Consider the following 19105-nt stretch of genomic DNA (forward strand, 5'->3'; position numbering starts at 1 on the left):
AATTATTTACATGGATTCAATATTATAACCATAATGACATATTTTCTTCTCGCCCAACTATCAATATCTATTCAAATAATAGATTCTCAACTTACATTTACAATTCAAAATACAACTTAAACTAAAGTAAGGTAAAATAAAACAAAGTAATTCTCCTTACTTGGAATTGATTTGAATCAAGAGTTACAACTTTAAGAATTTAAAAAATTTCTAACTTCAAACAATCAAATCATAAATTTCAATGAATTTAAAGGTTGGTTGAAAAAACCAAAGTTCTCTCAACTTCACAAGTTAAGGAAGAACTTACTATGTTTAAAAATTTAATTGGATGGGTGTGCTTACTAACTTGCAACCATATACAAACTATGATATGTGTTTCTGCTGGATTGGGACGAGGATGATTCTTGCACAATTCTCCTATCTAGCCGAACATCTACTCCTTACTCTGCTATGGACGACCGATCGGTTTGAGGGTGGTAAGCTGCAGAAAACACTCTGACGTCTTTTTCTATGAAGGTCTAAAGTAATTAAATTATCATAAAGTGTGTATTACCTCGAAATTAAACCTCTACTTATAGCGTTTAAAAGAATCGGACCTATTAATTTACTTCTTAATGGTCATTAATGCCAACATTAACCACTCATCAATAGTAGTTACCATATTGATTACGTTTTAACTCTACTCAACAGTTCTTTTCTATACCCCCAACCGATCGACTCATATGACTCAGACACATAGTAATACTTTATGTGTCAGCTTTCATCCTATAGTAACAATATGATATTGAAAAGGATGATAAATGAAATCAAGATCAAAAGAGAGAATAAAAATGCTATAGAGATGATAGAATGGATTGCACATATTCAAGATGTGGTATTTTGGTTTTAGAAAACTAAAATTGGAAAAGGATATAGGAAAAGGATCTGAAATAGACTTGATTTTAAGGATCTTTCAAAGTCATAAATAATAAATAACTAATTTTTATACCATCATAAATTAAACACCCTTAGCTTCCTACCAACCAAGGTAATGTCACTACATAACCTATAATTACAACTAAGTTATGAGTATTAAAATGCACCCATAAATAGAGTCCTTTGCACGATCATCTAGCACTTCAACTTATAGAAAATGTTATAATGACTTCATTTTATAAAAAAAATGTCCCCAATTCAAGGAATCACTTTGCCTCCACCAATAAAGTTCATGCATAAATTAATATAATTAGTAAGCACATTTAACATATTCAAAGAATATGGTGTATCTCATTATGCCCTACACCATACTAGTCATTATATCTAAGAGTAAGTTGTGATACCAAGTTGAGTTTGTTTCCATTTAATAAAGGGGTAAAGAACCGTATTGTTTACACAACTATCTTATAACTTATATTGTGATACCTATATCATGCAAAAAATATTCTTCCAAATTAGCAAAGTATACTACATCAATTGCCTACCAAAGACCCATATAAGTGTTTTAAAGAGTGCCACATCCAAAATATTGCATGCCAAAACTTGAAACATTTTCTTGCTAAAAAACTTCACATTAATCCAACACTAGCACATTAATGTAGAATTGTAGAATTGTAGAATTGTAGAATTGTAGAATTGTACACTTATAGTATACTATATGTATAGGTCATCGACTTAAATGTTACTTTATTCTCAACATCGGTACTGTAACACCTTTTCTTATCTACTACTTACTAGCACCTCCTGACTTATCATACTTCCTAACACACATATGAAAACTTATTGATGAGACTACTAACCGTGCGTGTTAAGCACAACCAACTTAACATCCATGTTAACATATAATATGATCATTATACCTTTGTATAATACCTCAATTATACCAAATTAAAGGTTTCATCAAAGGAGTTGATGGTGTAATGTTCGTAATGGTTTCAAATTGGTTAATATTACAACATCGAGTAGGGTAGGTATAATTAAATTGCAAGGGAGCTTGCAAGCACACAAATCTTTATTCTAGTGGTGGAACGTAACAAGTAACATTGTACACATCAAAAGTAAAAATATTGAACTTGATTCAGTTAAATAAAAATAACATTTTTTTCCAATAATTAGAGTATCCACACTTTCTAGCCAAACCTAATAAACATCTCATTTTCAGCATGTCTACAACGAAACATCTTTTTAGTATTTTCCTATAAATCAATCATTATCTTTTCATCATGAATATTGCTTAAACCCTCAAAAGGAGGGATGGATCCTTTACATACTTAACACTAAAGTTAAACCTAAAAGGTCAAACAAAACCATAATAGTGATCACTAATGTAGAAAGGAAGTATTACTTATGTAGATGCTATCTTTTTAAACTCTTCTCCTAGTCCCAATTCTAGTGCAAGCGTAGGCACACAAACTTCTAAAAGCTCATTCAAGATAATAGGTCTCAATGGCCTAGAAGCAACAAAAGAAAGATTGTGAAAACGAGAAAATTACACAAAAGTATTTAAAACTTCTAAAGATTTTCACAAAACAACGTTTGATGAAAGCATTCAGAGGATGTTCTAATAACTTGATAGACACATTGTCAAGAAGTTTCCATAAGATCGGTGTCTAATGAAGATAGTCAGACGCAATTTTAAATTGACAAATGCACTATCAATAGGCAACTTAAAGAGTTAGAAGTGAAAAAAGATTTATTCTAGGTGTTTGTATATTGGTTCATCTGTAAACACATATTAGGTCCAATTCTTAATTAATATGATCAAGTTTCATTATGCAGGATATTGTTGCAAAAATACAATGTGCATATTTTTTGAAACTCTACTATTAATGGTTAAAACTAGGTATTATTTGGACTCCATCAACTCTTAACTAAGATAGGATATTTTATAGAATGCAACACTTCTTAGTTAAGATTGTATATTCCTTGGAATGCGACGAGTCTTAACTAAGATTAATATTTTTTTTAACATAATCACTCTTGGATGAACAACTTTCTTTCACAATCTAAGTTATCACAGGTTTGCTAAAAGAGGGTAACACTTTAAGATAAATACAAGATCAATAACACTTTTTTAGGTTGCTACTAAATAATCTTCTTTTTCACAAAGACTTGAGGATTTCTTAATGTATGAAAAACAAAAGAATTATTAGTTTTGTCCACCTTTCCCTTTTCAAAGGAATCTTCTATTTATATATGGTGAGAACAAAGAGTCGCAAGAATCTTTTCTAACTGTTGTGAACATTGGAGAAGTTCTTCTTCTTCAAGCATATGTCTATCCACATGCAAGCAGAAATGCAATAAACTCTCTTTATGAGACGTTAATTACATATATATTTTTCGAGCAACATTTTGATGCATAACTATAATTTATCATACCTAGGTCATATAGTTTCTGTATAAATTAGAGTAAAAAGATATATCAAATGAGGTTGATGGTCTCTTGGGGAATTGATATTTAGTCTTTCCAAAATGGTTGTTGGCACGAAGCATGTTTAGTGTATTCTTCAAGATATCTTTGACGCAAACAATTCTTGAGAAATCTTCTTATAAGATAAATAAATAAAAAATTAGTTTAATATAGAATAAGCATTTTTAATAATAGAATTTTACCTTGAAATGCTTAAAGTGTCTGTATTGTTTATCCAAAAAAGTATGTCAATTGTTATGTGTTTGTGAATTAACTTAGCACATGCATCCATCATGATCAAATACTTAAAATACTACACCATTTTTTAGTTTAGACAACAATTGAAAAATGATGTGTAAAGTAAAAAAAAAATATAGCCTTAAGTTTAGGCAACAAGTTTCTAGCATTGGAGCATGTAGTCATGGTTTTTGCTCAAAGGCAACAATTTTTTTCCTAATGCTATGAGTGGTTACAATCATTACTTTAAGCAACAATTATTTAATTTTTGTGTTTACATTTAGAACAAAATTATTTCAACAATTATCTCACAAGGGATCAAACTCTTCAATTGTGACTTGGTTCACCTAGCCTACAAAACGAGATAATTATGCAACATGTAACAATCTTTCCATAAAGGTTTAATACCTCTTTTGGTCCCTAGAAAGGGGGCCAATGTTCAATGTGGTCCCACCTTTTTTTAGAAGTTCAATGTGATCCCATCTTTTGTAAAAAGTGTGCAATCAAGTCCTTTTTGGAAACGGCGTTAAGTTTTTAACGGAGCAGCTGACAGGGTGGACTGAAGTTAACTACGTGGCTTTGTGTGGGTAATACGTGGCAGTGAGAGGGTGATACGTGGCTGTGAGAGGGTAAATCAGAAGTTAGGGTTTGAGTTGCAGAGAAATTAGTAATTTGGGATTTCTTCTTGGTAAGAGTCCCCTCTCCCTTGCTTCACTTCCACCATTTATTTGAGAGTTATTGCTTTTGTTTTTTTTATTAACGTTATTCTTCATTCCATCGTCCATTTCCAAAGCACAATCAAAATTTCCTTCTGGGCACCTCAAAAACAGGTTCTTTGTTTTGTTTCTTTGGGTCCCATTGAGTTGTATCATCAAAAAACAAATTTCGGAGTAAAGCAGAAAACGAGTAGGATAAGGTAAGGCAAATTGGGAACCTGGAACAAGAAAAAGGGTAAAAGAGTGATTGACTTTGAGATATTTGAATTGCTGAGTTTGCTTTGAGTTCAGTTTTCGAAGAGAAGGGGTAATATGAAGGGCAGTCGGGACATTGTTCTGGTGAGCCAATCTTGATTTTACCTAATTGTGGATGGCGTTGTAACCCCAATGCGCGTGTTGGAGTCTGATTCCATTGCTTCGGTGAAAATGAGGATTCAGCAGTGCAAAGGCTTCGTGGTGAAAAAGCAGAAGTTGGTTTCCGATGGCAAAGAGATAGCCCGGATCAAGGAGTATGGTATCGTTGACGACAATGTTCTTCACTTCTCTGATCTTCTAAGAAATCCCAAATTACTAATTTCTCTGCAACTCAAACCCTAACTTCTGATTTACCCTCTCACAGCCACGTATCACCCTCTCACTGCCACGTATTACTCACACAAAGCCACGTAGCTAACTTCAGTCCACCCTGTCAGCTGCTCCGTTAAAAACTTAACGCCGTTTCCAAAAAGGACTTGATTGCACACTTTTTACAAAAGATGGGATCACATTGAACTTCTAAAAAAAGGTGGGACCACATTGAACATTGGCCCCCTTTCTAGGGACCAAAAGAGGTATTAAACCTTCCATAAATAATTCTCTCGTTGGGAATCAAACTCATAACCTTAACTCTAATACTAATTATTAGATCAAGTATTTATCACTAGACTAAAAGTTATAGCTAATAGTCAATATGAAACTTTTTCTCCTTAAGAATGTAGTAGCCCAAATACCACAATTTGAACGTGAGTTTGTCCACTTGACCTTTGTCACAAAATAATTTGATACACCTTATAACGATTTAATTATTATTGAATCATGTGATTGATGGTAACCTAAAATATTTAAAGTTAAAGGCAAAATACCCAATTTTGTCCCCACTTTGGTTCGGAAATCTCAAATTAGTCCCTTTATAGAAAAGTGAGTTGAATGGATCCTTACTTGTAATTAATTGACTCTAATCAGTCCCTTCCGTTAAATAGAAGGAAACGGAGTTAGTGGACTGATGATGTGGCAGTTGTATTTGGTGAGGTGTCAATACGGTGCTTACGTGGTGTTAGGGTTCCCCATTTTCAAATTCGTGCCTATTAAAAATTGGGGATAAAGGATTTGGGGCTCATTTGTTCGAGATTAGGGCACGTCCGTGTGCGAGAAAGAAGACAGAGGATGCAGTGATCGCGGGAAGACGGAGCAGTGGTGGGGTAAATAACGAAAACCAAAAAGCGACTTTCGAAGGTGCGTTTATGGTAGGTTTTGTTCTGTGATTCGTTGCTTTCAGTGTGGTCCCCCCAAAAGTTTTGATTTATTTTGTGGTTTGTCTGTGTTGTGTGCCCCATTGTCAGTGCATTTGTTCGAGATTAGGGCATGTCCGTGTGCGAGAATTGAGACAGAGGCAGGCAGTGATCGCGGGAAGACGGAGCAGTGGTGGTTCGCGGTTGGCGAGTTCTTCTTCGTTGTCAGTGGTTGTCTCTGTTTGGGGTTTGCTCTTTTGGGTTCGCTGTTTGGGGTTGGCAATGTCTTCGAATCACGGTTGTTCGTCTTGCTCATGGGGGAGCTGTCGTGGTGGTTCATCCAGAGGATTGGTTGGAAGCCAAATATGCCACTGTGGGGAGGCTGCTGTGTTGAGAGTGGCAAAAACAATTAAGAACGAGGGGAAACAATTCTGGGGCTGCCCTAACTACAAGCGGACAAGAAATGAAGAACTTCAAGGATGCAATTTCTTTAAATGGCTTAGTGAAGATTGCGTAGATGATACTGTTAGTACTATTGCAAGGCAAAGGAGGAAGATTAATAGTCTGGAGAAATGTGTTAGGGAATGTCAAAAAAGGGAGAAGATGTTAATAACAATGATATGTTTTCTGGGATTGATTAATATCATTGTTGTATGTTTTTTGTTTAAAAGTCCATGATGTGTTCTGTTAGATAGTTTATGTGAAGAGCACTTTGGACAAATTGTAATATGATGTTATCAAATGAAGGTCAAATTTGAATTCAAGCTTCTGAATATGGTTTGAAATTACATTTAGTTTGATATGTACAACATAAAATGAGGAAGTGGTGTGTAACTGGCAATAAAATGAGGAAGTGGCTTCTGTAATCCAAAAAGAAAAATCTGTATACAATTTTGCAGTTCCAAAAAGAAAAAGATTGAAAGTGGTTGATGGATAATGACAGTTCCAATTTTGCAGTTCCAATTCCGGACGAGCGTCCTGTTCTCCTTGCTGGATCCACTTCTGAGCGTCCACTTCTGAAGGACGAGCGTCCTATGACAGGACGAGCGTTCTCTTCTACCTGGCTGGACGGGCGTCCATTTCTACGTGGCTGGGACGAGCGTCCGCTCGTGCTTCTACTCTTGGACGAGCGTCCACTTATCCTGGCAAGCGTTCTGAGCGAGTGGGCGACCGTCAGCTGAGAGTCTTCTCTGGACGAGCGTCCTCTCGTGCTGGACGAGCGTCCTCTTGTGGTGGGCGAGCGCCCAATTTGGTAGATTTGGTACGAACATTGGTAGATATTAAACAAAGTGGAATTACAAAGTGGTGGGCGAGCGTTCACATTCATAATTACATCATAATGAAATTACAAAGTGGAATTCAAATCCACGTCTGACAGTTTACCAAGCAGATGTATGTGATTACAAAAAACATGTCTGTGATTACAAAATATATGTTTGTCATTACAAAATAGCCATCACTTAAGCTAAACATACTGTCAGTCCTAAATCAGTTTTAAACTTGTGTTGTAGATGGCTGAGTATGTTCCAAAACGCATTGAGTAAGTTGACTTGGTCCAGTAGTTGGCTGACTTTGTTCAGGTTGGGTTGCAGGTTGCTCACTTGATTGATATTGAGTTTGGGGTGCTGGAGGAGCTTGCGGACAACTATTTCTTTTATGACCAACCTGTCTACATATGGAACATCTCTTACGAGTTCCATTTTGCTTCAGTTGTGTGTCATCCTTCTTTAGCTCCCAAGCCTCTAGCCTTCTCTTCTTCTTTGGTCTACCAGGCAAGACTCTTTTAGTTGGAGGCAACACATCAGGCTGAGAAGTTGTTTCCCATAGCTGAGGACCATTGACAGGGTAGATGATTGGAATGTATGTTTCTTGGTAGGTTGACTTTGTAAACCAATGTGGCACGTAGTCTTCTCCATTGATGTTGATAAATGTCATGGCAGCTAGTGCATGACAGCATGGGATAGCTGTTAAAGTCCACTTTCTGCAACTGCATTCCAGTTTATCAATGTCAACGACATACTTGTCACTCATCATTGAAATGTGTCTGACCTCAAAAATTTTCTCTCCAGACCAACTGCAGATTTTTAAAAGAGAAATCAGTGTTTAAAAGAGAAATCAGTGAAATGGTAATGTGCAGTGAAATCAATGAAATCAACATACCTAGGTATCCAGTGAAATCAATGAAATCAGTGTTTAAAAGAGAAATCAGAGAAATCAGTGAAATCAACATACCTAGGTATCCAGTATTTTCTCAGGTGCAGTTCCTTGTCAAATCTTTTCTTAATCTTTGGACAAATACTACCTTCATATGTGGATATTTTGTTTCTATTTGTTGCCCATCTCTTCATGAGGTACATACGAATGTCTTCCATCATTGTGATGATGGGCTTACCTCTTGCATGTAAAATTACACTATTAAATGCTTCAGACATGTTATTCACTAAGGTGTCACAAACAGCATTACTTGTAAACCTTGACCGTGACCAAAATCTACTTACACAAATAACAAGTGCAAAATATCAGCTATGAAAACAAACAACAATTAATACGAGCAATGAATTTTAAAGGCATGTGGATTGGCATACCTTGGTGGGATGGCTAATAAGTATTTAAAGGCGTCTGGATTCACCCCTTTAATTTCTCTCATCACTGCTTCCCATGTTTGAGGGTGTGTTGATGCTGCTGCCTTCCATAGTAGACGTTTTAGAATCTGGCCAGGAAACCTCTTCCTGAAATTAGCATAGATGTGCCTCACACAAAACCTTTGCTCCACACCAGGGAGAAGTTCTTGTAAGGCTGGTAAAAGTCCCTATTCACATGAAGATATACAAGTTAATATAAAACACATGAAGGTTTAAAACATAAAAAAAAAGATGGCAATGGTAATAAGTTACTAACTTTTTGTTGATCTGACATAAATGTGATGGTTGAAGAAATCTCCACACCACCAAGATCATCAATGAGAAAATGTAGAAACCAACTCCAACTGTCCTTATTCTCCACTTCCACAACAGCATATGCCAAAGGACACATTTGGTCATTCCCATCTCTTGCTACTGCAGTTAACAACTCACCTCCAAATTTTCCTTTTAAAAAACAACCATCCAAACCTATAATCTTCCTACATGACACGAAGCTGTCCTTACAGGCCTTCAAACACACATATAGCCTCTTGAAAATTGGAGTGTCCTCATTAGGTTCAACATGAACTTTCACAGTTGAACCAGGATTTGACCGAAGCAACTCATTGGCATAGTCATACACTCTTCTATATTGTTCTTTAAAATCACCTTCTATTTGTTTGGATGCCATTGCTTTTGCCCTACAGGTTGTGGACCGTGAAACACCAATGTTCCACTTCTTAGAAACTTTGTTATGGAGGTTATACAGATTAATATTTGGATTGTCTTTCATAGTCTTCTCTAACCTCCCACTCAACCATTTTGAAGTCATTAGACGGATGTTAAATTCTCTACTGCAAGTGTGGTTGTCTACTATTTTCCTTAGCTGCCATGTATTTTCAGCTGCCTTATATGCACAATATGCATTCCAAGGACATTTCCCTTTTGCCCCACAACATCTGACACGCACTCTTCTTTTGTCATTTTTATAAACCTTTAATTTTCTACCATTCTCTACTCCATAGGTTCTTATAGCTTCTGTAAATTCTTTTTTGTCACTGAAGTACGTGCCCACTTCCCATTTATATTGTTCCATAGTTTTGGGCATTGAAAAAACACCAAAATCCCCATGGTCATCCCTGTCATCATCTGTGTTATCACTTTCCACAACACTCTTCAAACTGTCGGATTCCCAATCACTGTCAGATAAACCCCTAGGTCCACCAAATTCAACTTCATTAGTACCTTCAAATATATCAAATCCCACTACATCTCCATGGTCAATCAATACATCCTCTTCGGACCCATTCCAACTGCTAACATCATACTCATCAGTTTCTACTCCATTACCCTCTACCTCACCCTCTACTTCTGCCTGCCCCTCCACATCAGACTGGACGTCTACATTCACACCATTTCCCTCTACTTCAACCTCTGCCTCCACACCAACATCCTCTACCTCAACCTGTGCCTCCACACCAACATCCTGTACCTCAACCTCTGCCTCCGCACCAACATCCTCTACCATACCCTCTATATCAGCCAGTACATCAACCTCAACTTCTATCATTTCTGGATGAACTTCTGATTCAGGTTCTACCTCAGGTGCTATTGTCTGAACCTCTGCTTCACCCACTGCCTCAACATCTGCTACACCAATCTCCATCTGAACTTCCTTTTCAGCACTCTCTCTCTCAACTTCTCCTTCAACACTAGGTCTATCAACTTGCAAATCAGCACTCTCTCTCTCAACTTCTCCTTCATCACTAGGTCTATGAACTTCCAAATCAGCACTCTCTCTCTCAACTTCTCCTTCAACACTAGGTCTATCAATTTGGGGTTCAGATATGCATTCCAACTGTAGAAGATACTCAGGTTCACACACCCTATGTATAACATAGAGGTGAGCTTCACCATTCAACATAGCAATATTAATCAGATGACAAGCACCCTTGTCATCTAATAAAGGTTCCAAACAATCTTCTAATACAGGACCACGACCCAATGAATACCATAAGTCCTTTACATTCCTATAACCCATCTCCTTTAGAATGCTTAATATTTCAAAATAACTCCATCGATCAGGGTCTATTTTTATAGTTGTGGTTTGACCATAGTGATATCCAAATGTCCCATTATTCTCAAATTTCCCCCCATGGTGAAACACGACTTCAATGCGTGAGTTGGCCATATTATCTAATATAAAATTGGTCACAGTTAGTTAATCTATGCTTAACCCTTAACCCAAATGATATCTAAGCAAAAAACAAAGCATAAACATACTACTGTACAGACCATAAACAACTCAAACAAAACAAAACCACATTTATGACATTAAATAAAGCAAATGCCACAACACAGTACCACACACTATGAAGGGGGACCACAACGACAACGTCGCAACAGAAACAAAGCAAATGCACTGACAATGGGGCACACAACACAGACAAACCATAAAATAATTCAAAACTTGTGGGGGGACCACAACGAAAGCAACGATACACAGAACAAAACCTACCATAAACGCACCTTCGAAAGTCGCTTTTCGTTATTTACCCCACCAATGGTCGTCCACTCACAAATGCTTTGTGTAAAAGTTCTTACGAGTTCCCGCGATCACTTGTAATCTCCAAACACTGCCTGCCTCTGTCTTCTTTCTCGGACATGCCCTAATCTCGAACAAATGAGCCCCAAATCCTTTATCCCCAATTTTTAATAGGCACGAATTTGAAAATGGGGAACCCTAACACCACGTAAGCACCGTATTGACACCTCACCAAATACAACTGCCACATCATCAGTCCACTAACTCCGTTTCCTTCTATTTAACGGAAGGGACTGATTAGAGTCAATTAATTACAAGTAAGGATCCATTCAACTCACTTTTCTATAAAGGGACTAATTTGAGATTTCCGAACCAAAGTGGGGACAAAATTGGGTATTTTGCCAAAGTTAAATTACTCAACTTTTAAAATGTGTCACTTTTAAATAGTGATCTAACTATATCTTTGTTTTAACCATTGTCTATAACTATCCACATTTTCTAATGTATTGTTTAAAACAAATAGTATAACGAAAAAGGTAGACTTAATATTTTTTTTTTAATTATCTTCTTCGCAGTTTTGTAAACAAGACGTATATCTGCAAAAACGATTTTGTTAGATAAAATTTAAATTCATAACTTGAATTAAAGTAATCTAAACTAAGTTACTATCCCACGTGTAGGGGCAAATTGAAAAGTTTGCATTGCAACATGCTCTTAAGAATAAACTCTTGGGTAAGTCTTACTTCTTTTCAAATAAGTATATATAAGACAAAATTAGACACCGATTCTTCTTTTTATCACACCAATTATTAAACTACTTATAACAAGTCTTCTAATTTTTTAAAGACGTTGCAACAAAAGCAGACTTTTAAATGTAGTAGGTCATGTTAGACTTTTAGATCAATTTTTAAAACGCATATGCATGACAAGTAAATAGGTTTGATCCGAAATTTATTTATTTATTTTAAGAAAGAGCAAATCAGAATCTATTGTTGGAATTTTTGTGAGGGTCAGAAAAAATGTTAGAAAGATTGGACACGTATGAATCATGAGAATTATATATAAAAATTCATTATATTACTTTAAATCTAAATCCTAAAACAATGGATTTGTGAGATTGCTGTTTTTTTATAGTGCTATCATAAGTTTTTATAGCATAAATAAATGTCCTTAAATGTAAAATACAGAAAAACCGAAGGCAATGAAAGGGTTGATGTCTAAATGGTGTGCAAATATAAAGGCAAATTTTTAAAAGGATAGTTTCCCCCTTAATTTACAAAAATGAGGCAATTTGATCTTTTTCTAAAATTAGGAAAAGTCATTAAGTTCGGACAACCTCTAAGTTATAAATCTGGATAACTTCTTTATAAAATTGTGAAATTCTAAGGATTTTTTTATAAATACATTGAACTAAATTTGTCATGATTCATGACAATAACGAATTCAATTTAACGCATTTATAAAGAAGTTGTTATAAGTTCTTATAAATCATAATTTTATCTACATATCATTTTCTAAATGGTGTGCAGATAAAGGTTAAATTTTTAAAAGGATAGTTTCACTCTTAATTTACAAAAACGAGGTAATTTGATTTTCTTTTTAAATCTAGGATAAGTCATTATAAATTCGGACAACTTCTAAGTTATAAGGCTGGATAACTTCTTTATAAAATTGTGAAATTCTAAGAATTTTTTTATAAATACGTTGAACTAAATTTGTCATGATTCATGACAATAACAAATTCAATTTAACACATTTACAAAGAAGTTGTTATAAGTTCTTACAAATCATAATTTATCGGCACACCATTTTTTAAATGGTCTGCAGATAAAGGGCAAATTTTCAAAAGGACACTCTTAATTTACAAAAATGAGATAATTTAATCTTTTTTAAAGATCAAGGATGAGTCATTATAACGACTTCTAAATAGAAGTCTAGATAACTTCTTTATAAAATTGTGAAATTCTAAATTTTTTTTATAAATACTTTCAACTAAATTTGTTATGATTCATGACAATAAGAACTTCAATTTAACGCATTTGTAAATAACAACTAAATACGTTCGACTCATTTGTACATGGGTTGAACTAAAGTCGTGATAATTCATGACAATCAATATATTTATAAAGAAATTCGTCATGAGTACTGATGAGTTAAAATTTTATAAAGTTTTAAGACTTATAACGATTTATCCTAAATTTTATAAAAAAAACCACCTTATTTTAATAAATTAGGGATCAAACTATCTAGTTATGAAAATTTTCCCAAATAAAAATATGATTCCATTTTCTTATTTTTCTTGGTTTAAACTCTAGAGTAGCCCCAATGCACAGTTATGGAAGCATAGTGGTTATTTGAATATTTTAGGAGAAACACCGAATTGCACGCTGGCGAAATATTCAACTGTTTGGTGAGAACCATCTCTATTTTGGTTGGCAATGCCATGGTGCATTTGGCACGCCTCATTAACTATCACAACCTAAATCAGTAGCCATGTTTCAAGAACAAAATCCAGCGGTCACATATCTTAGCCGTAAAAACAAGCCAAAAGCACGTTTTGTTCCACACTAAATTGTTTGTCACTCTAGACCAACATCCTTTACTTCGTTTTCACTTTTTTAAAATCCAAATTAATAAAAATCTGTAAAAATAAAAATAGTAAATAGCATATAATGAAAAATCCAACCTAATTTGTTAAATTTTGACAAATTAGAAAACCGACCCGTAAATCTAAACCCGTTTTATCATGTCTAATAAGTTAGACCCATATCACATTATTATTGTTATGTCTCCCACTGCCCTTTGAAAGACCCGTCAATACTCTTTTACTAACTTGCCTGATTTTAACCATCAGCAATATACACCTTTGCAATGTGGTGACAACTGGTCCACATGGAATGTAACACAACACACAACCTAAAAAGATTGAAGAAGTTGTTGTCTTAGATTCCCAGTGGTTCAACGTCCCTTTCACGGCTTAAATGGTCAACACCAAATTGGAAAATAACTACCATACAATCTACTTCTTCCTATCAATCCGGCGATAATAAACATCCCTTGGCTACCCTTAAAGGTCTAGCCTTCTGTTTATGTAGATTCTAGAAATTACATCACATCTTATCACCCATTCTTACATTCATTTCATCAACCTTTAATCATTAAGGAAGGACAATTATGCATCCTGTACCCTCTTACATTATTATGGAAATATTTTTTTCTCCTTTTGTCATTTTCTCACTCTCACTTTACCTTCCTTTCTTACATCTTTTTTTCATCATAATAAACTACACACTTCAATATATGATTTTGTTTGGTCCTGCCCTACCTAAGTGTGGTCAAGATCTTTCTTGAAAATGTAACTTAGCATGTACACAATCTGTGTTCAAATTTCGTATAAGATATTTTATATCGATTAAAAATAAAACGATTTTACATTATTATATAAATTATAAATTGACTTTTTCTAATAATATGTTTCTCCTAATTTATTATATCAAGTATTTGGTTTATGGAAATAACTTGATTTATTCTATTCCCGTATGACTGTTTAGAATATTATCCAAATAAACAAGGAATTCTATATTACCATGATGTCTTTAATGATTTGTGAGTTGTTGTGAATAAGAAAGTGCATGATTTTTAGCAGTTGAACCAAAAGGCTCTTGTAAACAAGTGAGAGGCCCACCTCCAAAACCTACCCAAAACACACCTTTTTCCACCACTCTCTAATATTGTATACAAAGTGGTGATTAGCCAAACCATGGATACAGAGGAATTCAGTTTCCCTAGAATCAGTGATACTTGTTCACACAACATTGATTCTCCTCCTCTGTGGAATCTGTCACCAGCAGCTTCTCCTAATCCCTACAAAGGAAACACAAGAGAAAATGATTGCTTTGGAGCAGCAAAACTAGTGGCTGAGGTTCACAGGAAGAGCTTTTCTTGTGTGGAGAATAGAAGGAAAAGAAATGGATTTGAAGATGAAGAAGAGGAAGAGGAAGAGGAGGAGAAAATGGACTTGTTGTGGGAGGATTTCAATGAGGAGTTGTACTCCACAACGACAACAACAGGCTCTGCTACCTCTTCTTCAAGGGAAGTTGTCGAGTTTAGAAGTGCTCATGAATTAACTCTTGCAAAAACCACTCATAATTCCCTTCTTCATCCCACCAAGAATAAACCAGCCATGGTGGTGATTGTGAAGGTCTTCAAGAAACTTTTCTCCATTCATAATTCTCATGCCAGATCAAGAAAAACAGTGAGATAGAGCAATTGGGGTTCTGTTGGTATCATATGATTGACTTAGGAATATCTGATCAATCTTCTTCTTTCTATTCAGTTCCTTACAGTCTGTCATATAACTGATAAATTTTCTTGTCTTTATTCAGTTCATTACAGTCTGTCTTTTCATGTTCATGTTCATGTACATGTAAATTGTGAATATAAATTATAGAGATTTTTTTTTTCTTCATTCGTTATTACAATCATTGTGTTGTTTTTCTGTTAATGTTGCTTGAAGATTTTGACAAAGGAATGATGCTAAGTAATAGCCTAGATGTAGGACCAAAAACATGAAAATCTCTGCTTTTTGACAGTAAAATGATAAATAAATGTTAACTTTAGGTAAGTGACCATGTTTAGGTTTAGGAAATAGCAGCTTCTAATAATTAGATAATCATTTTTTTAACAATAATTTGGTATTCATAGTATAATGAATGAATTAGAGGAGGAGACTCACTAAGAGAAACAAATCAAATTCTCAAACTGATGAATATTTTAAGCCAAATGTTAGTGACTGCATCAGGAAAAATAGCACTATACTTTCAAAGCTAGTCAGTAGTATCAATTAGTACATTCATAATATGTAATAATCATAGCAAATGCTTTTAAACTTTTCTCTTCATATAATGTGAAACTGAAACAAAAAGCTTTTTTCTGTTCTTACTGCAGTTCTGGACAGAAAATAAGAAATTTCAAATAGTTTATTTATGTGTAGAAATTTTATAGTCTGATGAAATAGAGAGAAGAAGTGATTCGTGTTAAACAATAATTTCCAATAATAAAACTATGATCGTTAATGTAAGATTTTACCTAAAACTTGTCATTCAATTTAAGTAAGCATCTTCAAATAAATTATTGCTTTTTTATCATGCATAATTCAAAATGGTTTTCTGTATTATTTATTGCTGTTACTAAGTCTTTTCTGATATTGTATTCTGCTTGTTGCATGATTTGTGATTTTTTATTTTATTTTCTTTTACTTTTTAATTTTGACTTCATCTATTCATGACTCAGTTCTTGTCATAAAAGGTAAAAATATTGATACATTTTTTTAAAAGAAGTTGAGGACAGAAATTGACTATTTTTTCTGATGAAATTTGACAAATGTTATCATAAATGGATTAATCATTGACAATCAAAGCATTGGATTAATCAATTACTTGTGGAATAAGTGAAGCACCGATGAAATTACATAAATCAGTGTATGTTAAATATTAATCATATATTCAACATATATATTTAATTTTTATTTGTATATATAATTAAAATATTGATTTGAATGCTTTTAATTCATGTCAAATGAGTGAGTGTAAAATAATTTTTTTATCTGAAGTCATTGCGTTTCAGTCGTTATAGAATTATGAATCTTGATTTTAATCTTTGTAAAATATTTTTCTTTAGTTTTCATTCTTTTAAAATTATAAATTACATACTTGTGTTGCTAATATCCATTGTAGGATAGATAATTAACATGTATTTTACAAATATTTTAAAAGAAAAATTTAAAAAAAAATACTGGTTGCAATATCACAATACTAATAGATAGGAGTTGAAATGGTCGCTTGATTTATAATAAATTTACATAATATTAGTCATATAAAATAATAATTTTAATATATATTTTTCTTTTTGTGATTGTGAATATCTTTATATTATGAAATATATAATAGTCTCTTCAATGCTTTTAGACTCAAAAGTACACTTAAAACAATGCAACCAAAAAGAGAAAAGAATAATAAAGACAAGTGTGCTAAATGATAATAAATCCATCCAAAGATATAATATAATTTAAACATTTTTGTGTACAATAATTAAAGACATTAACCCACTTGATTAAGACACCGAGAGTTAGAAAGTCTTAAATTAATCAATTTCATGTAATTCTTTCTTTTATTTTATTTTTCTCTTTACAGATTGAGATAACAATATGGTGGGACAGGTTATAAAGCTTGTTTATTTATAAGGAAAAAGTATGGGACGGGTTCAACATTTTGACTTCGTAAACCCGTTAACTTCATCTCGCATAACTATGTAGTTGGACTAATAATGAGGAAAGACGAACTAATTTACATAATTTGAAAAAAAATATATATTATATGTTAATATTTAATTTAGACAGGATTATTTTATTTTATTATTTATTTAATCTATATTTGAATTCTTAAGTCAGTTTTTATTTCTTTATTATTGATTAATTGTTATAATTTTTTTCAACTTACACAATAATTTATTTTTATATTTTTTATTTGGAAATATTTAACTTTGATATATTTATGTGATGTAAATCTTAATATTTTATTTATTTTGATAATAATTTGTTTTTATGTTTTTTTATCCAGAAATGTTTAACTTTGACATACGTTTATTTATTATCGATGATAGACTCATTATTTGGTACAATGAAGATGTAAAACACTTTAAAAAAACAATTGTGACAACATTTATATCAAGTTAATTTTAAGATTTGGTTATGTGGGTTGATCTGTCAAATGGGGATGAACCAACAAAATTACCCCGTAATTCTTCTGTGGGAAACTCGAGTTTTTAGCCATTAAAAAGAAACAAAGATAAATTTTCTTTGATGTGATTAAGCGTGTGCCACATCACTTTTTCTCTGAAACGTGTCGATCATTCCTTCCTGCATCTTCACCGGTGGCACCCACCTCCTCATCTACTCACACGCATATCCGTGCAAGAGGTCATCACGATCGTCGTCCACGCCAAACCTTTCCCGTCTATCATCGCAATGGATCTACCTGATCCTCACGGCCGAGGACGTCACCATGGAAGACTTATGTTGCGCCGTATGTGACTTTCACTACTTCAGCTTTCCCTCCAAGGTCGGTTACACCCTCCCTTATGCCTGGGTTGGAAACTTTGGCAATCATGTATTTTACATTATTATTTACCTTTTGTAAAAGGGGGAAATTTTAATAATAACTAGGTCATTGATTTTATACAGTAATGCAAACCCAAGTATTAATTTACTATCTATTGCATTTCAGTTGTTGCAGATCGGTGATTATGGAATTGGAAGATAGTTGAAGCTTGCAGTCTGTAATATCAGACTATAGTGCCAACCTTTCTTTAGGTACTGGGACTTCAGAGGATAGACCTAAATCTTGTTTTGGAACTCAAAGATCAAATAGCCTGTTCCTTGAGGGCAATTTAATGTCTCTTGAGGGAAATGTAATTGAAATTCATAACAACCTAAATCTGGTTTCAATAGTTCATGCTCACAACCAATTGTATTTTTTTTCTTATTTTTTTATTAATTTCTCCCAAGAGATGCGAAAGGGAAGAGGAAGGGCGGTGTCGGTGGTCACGGCGGCGGCTGCAGTTGTTGCGGCGGCCAACAAATCCCTTTTAAAGGAGCCTCGGTACCGGGGGCGTGAGAAAGAGACCATGGGGGAGGTTCGCGGCGGAGATCAGAGACCCCGTTGAAGAAAGCCAGGGTTTGGTTAGGAGCCTTCGATTCTGCAGAGGAAGCTGCTCAAGCCTACGACACTGTCGCACGAACTCTCCGGGGTCCCAAGGCCAAAACAAATTTCCCTTTTTCACACCCTTTCTACATCGTCTCCTCGTCGTTCCGCCCTCCCTTGCCTTTTGATCTCAATGCACCACCATTCGACGATGTCGCTGTCGATGACGATCTCCGTTGCACCGCGCTTTGCCTCTGAACGTGTTGTGATGGTTTTCAATTTCTGAATTTTTTCACCCTTGATTTCTTTTTATTGTTGTGCGAAACAAATTATAATGATGATAAGATGTAAGACTGGCAATATGATCTTAGTTCTGTGAGAGGGATATTCCATGATTTGGTGTATTTTCTCTTT

The 19105-nt window shown here is 34.3% G+C and overlaps 2 protein-coding genes across 3 annotated transcripts; one reads left to right on the forward strand and one right to left on the reverse strand.

The window, feature by feature from the left end:
- Nucleotides 1-7218: 7218 nt before the first annotated feature.
- On the reverse strand, nt 7219-11107 carry LOC148200597 (uncharacterized). 2 transcript variants are annotated; one of them, XM_088114066.1, is made up of 5 exons: nt 10976-11107; nt 8724-10642; nt 8411-8634; nt 8058-8315; nt 7219-7899 (listed from the first exon to the last, which is right to left on the reverse strand). In XM_088114066.1, exons 2-5 carry the CDS (start codon nt 10635-10637, stop codon nt 7320-7322), a joined length of 2976 nt encoding a protein of 991 aa, XP_087970192.1. In that variant the 5' UTR covers nt 10638-10642; nt 10976-11107; the 3' UTR covers nt 7219-7319. The 2 variants fall into 2 exon arrangements, with proteins under 2 accessions (XP_087970192.1, XP_087970191.1); XM_088114065.1 differs by having other exon boundaries at nt 8724-11084.
- A 3492-nt stretch (nt 11108-14599) lies between these two features.
- On the forward strand, nt 14600-15459 carry LOC124839575 (uncharacterized). The gene has a single exon (XM_047315446.2). The coding sequence runs from the start codon at nt 14752-14754 to the stop codon at nt 15253-15255; it is 504 nt and encodes a 167-aa protein (XP_047171402.2). The 5' UTR covers nt 14600-14751; the 3' UTR covers nt 15256-15459.
- The last annotated feature ends 3646 nt before the right edge of the window (nt 15460-19105 follow it).

This window comes from Vigna umbellata, chromosome 4 (genome assembly GCF_029865625.1).
Source record: "Vigna umbellata cultivar VRB3 chromosome 4, Vumbellata_1.0, whole genome shotgun sequence".
NCBI classification, from domain to species: domain Eukaryota; kingdom Viridiplantae; phylum Streptophyta; class Magnoliopsida; order Fabales; family Fabaceae; genus Vigna; species Vigna umbellata.

Excerpts from the sequence above, each read along its gene's own strand:
- LOC124839575 (XM_047315446.2), top strand. The coding sequence starts at position 14,752 with ATGGATACAGAGGAATTCAGTTTCCCTAGAATCAGTGATACTTGTTCA.
- LOC148200597 (XM_088114066.1), bottom strand. The coding sequence starts at position 10,637 with ATGGCCAACTCACGCATTGAAGTCGTGTTTCACCATGGGGGGAAATTT. Across the intron at positions 8,316-8,410 it reads TTATTAGCCATCCCACCAAG|ATTTTGGTCACGGTCAAGGT; the intron begins GTATGCCAATCC and ends TTGTGTAAGTAG. Across the intron at positions 7,900-8,057 it reads AGAAAATACTGGATACCTAG|TTGGTCTGGAGAGAAAATTT; the intron begins GTATGTTGATTT and ends AAAAATCTGCAG.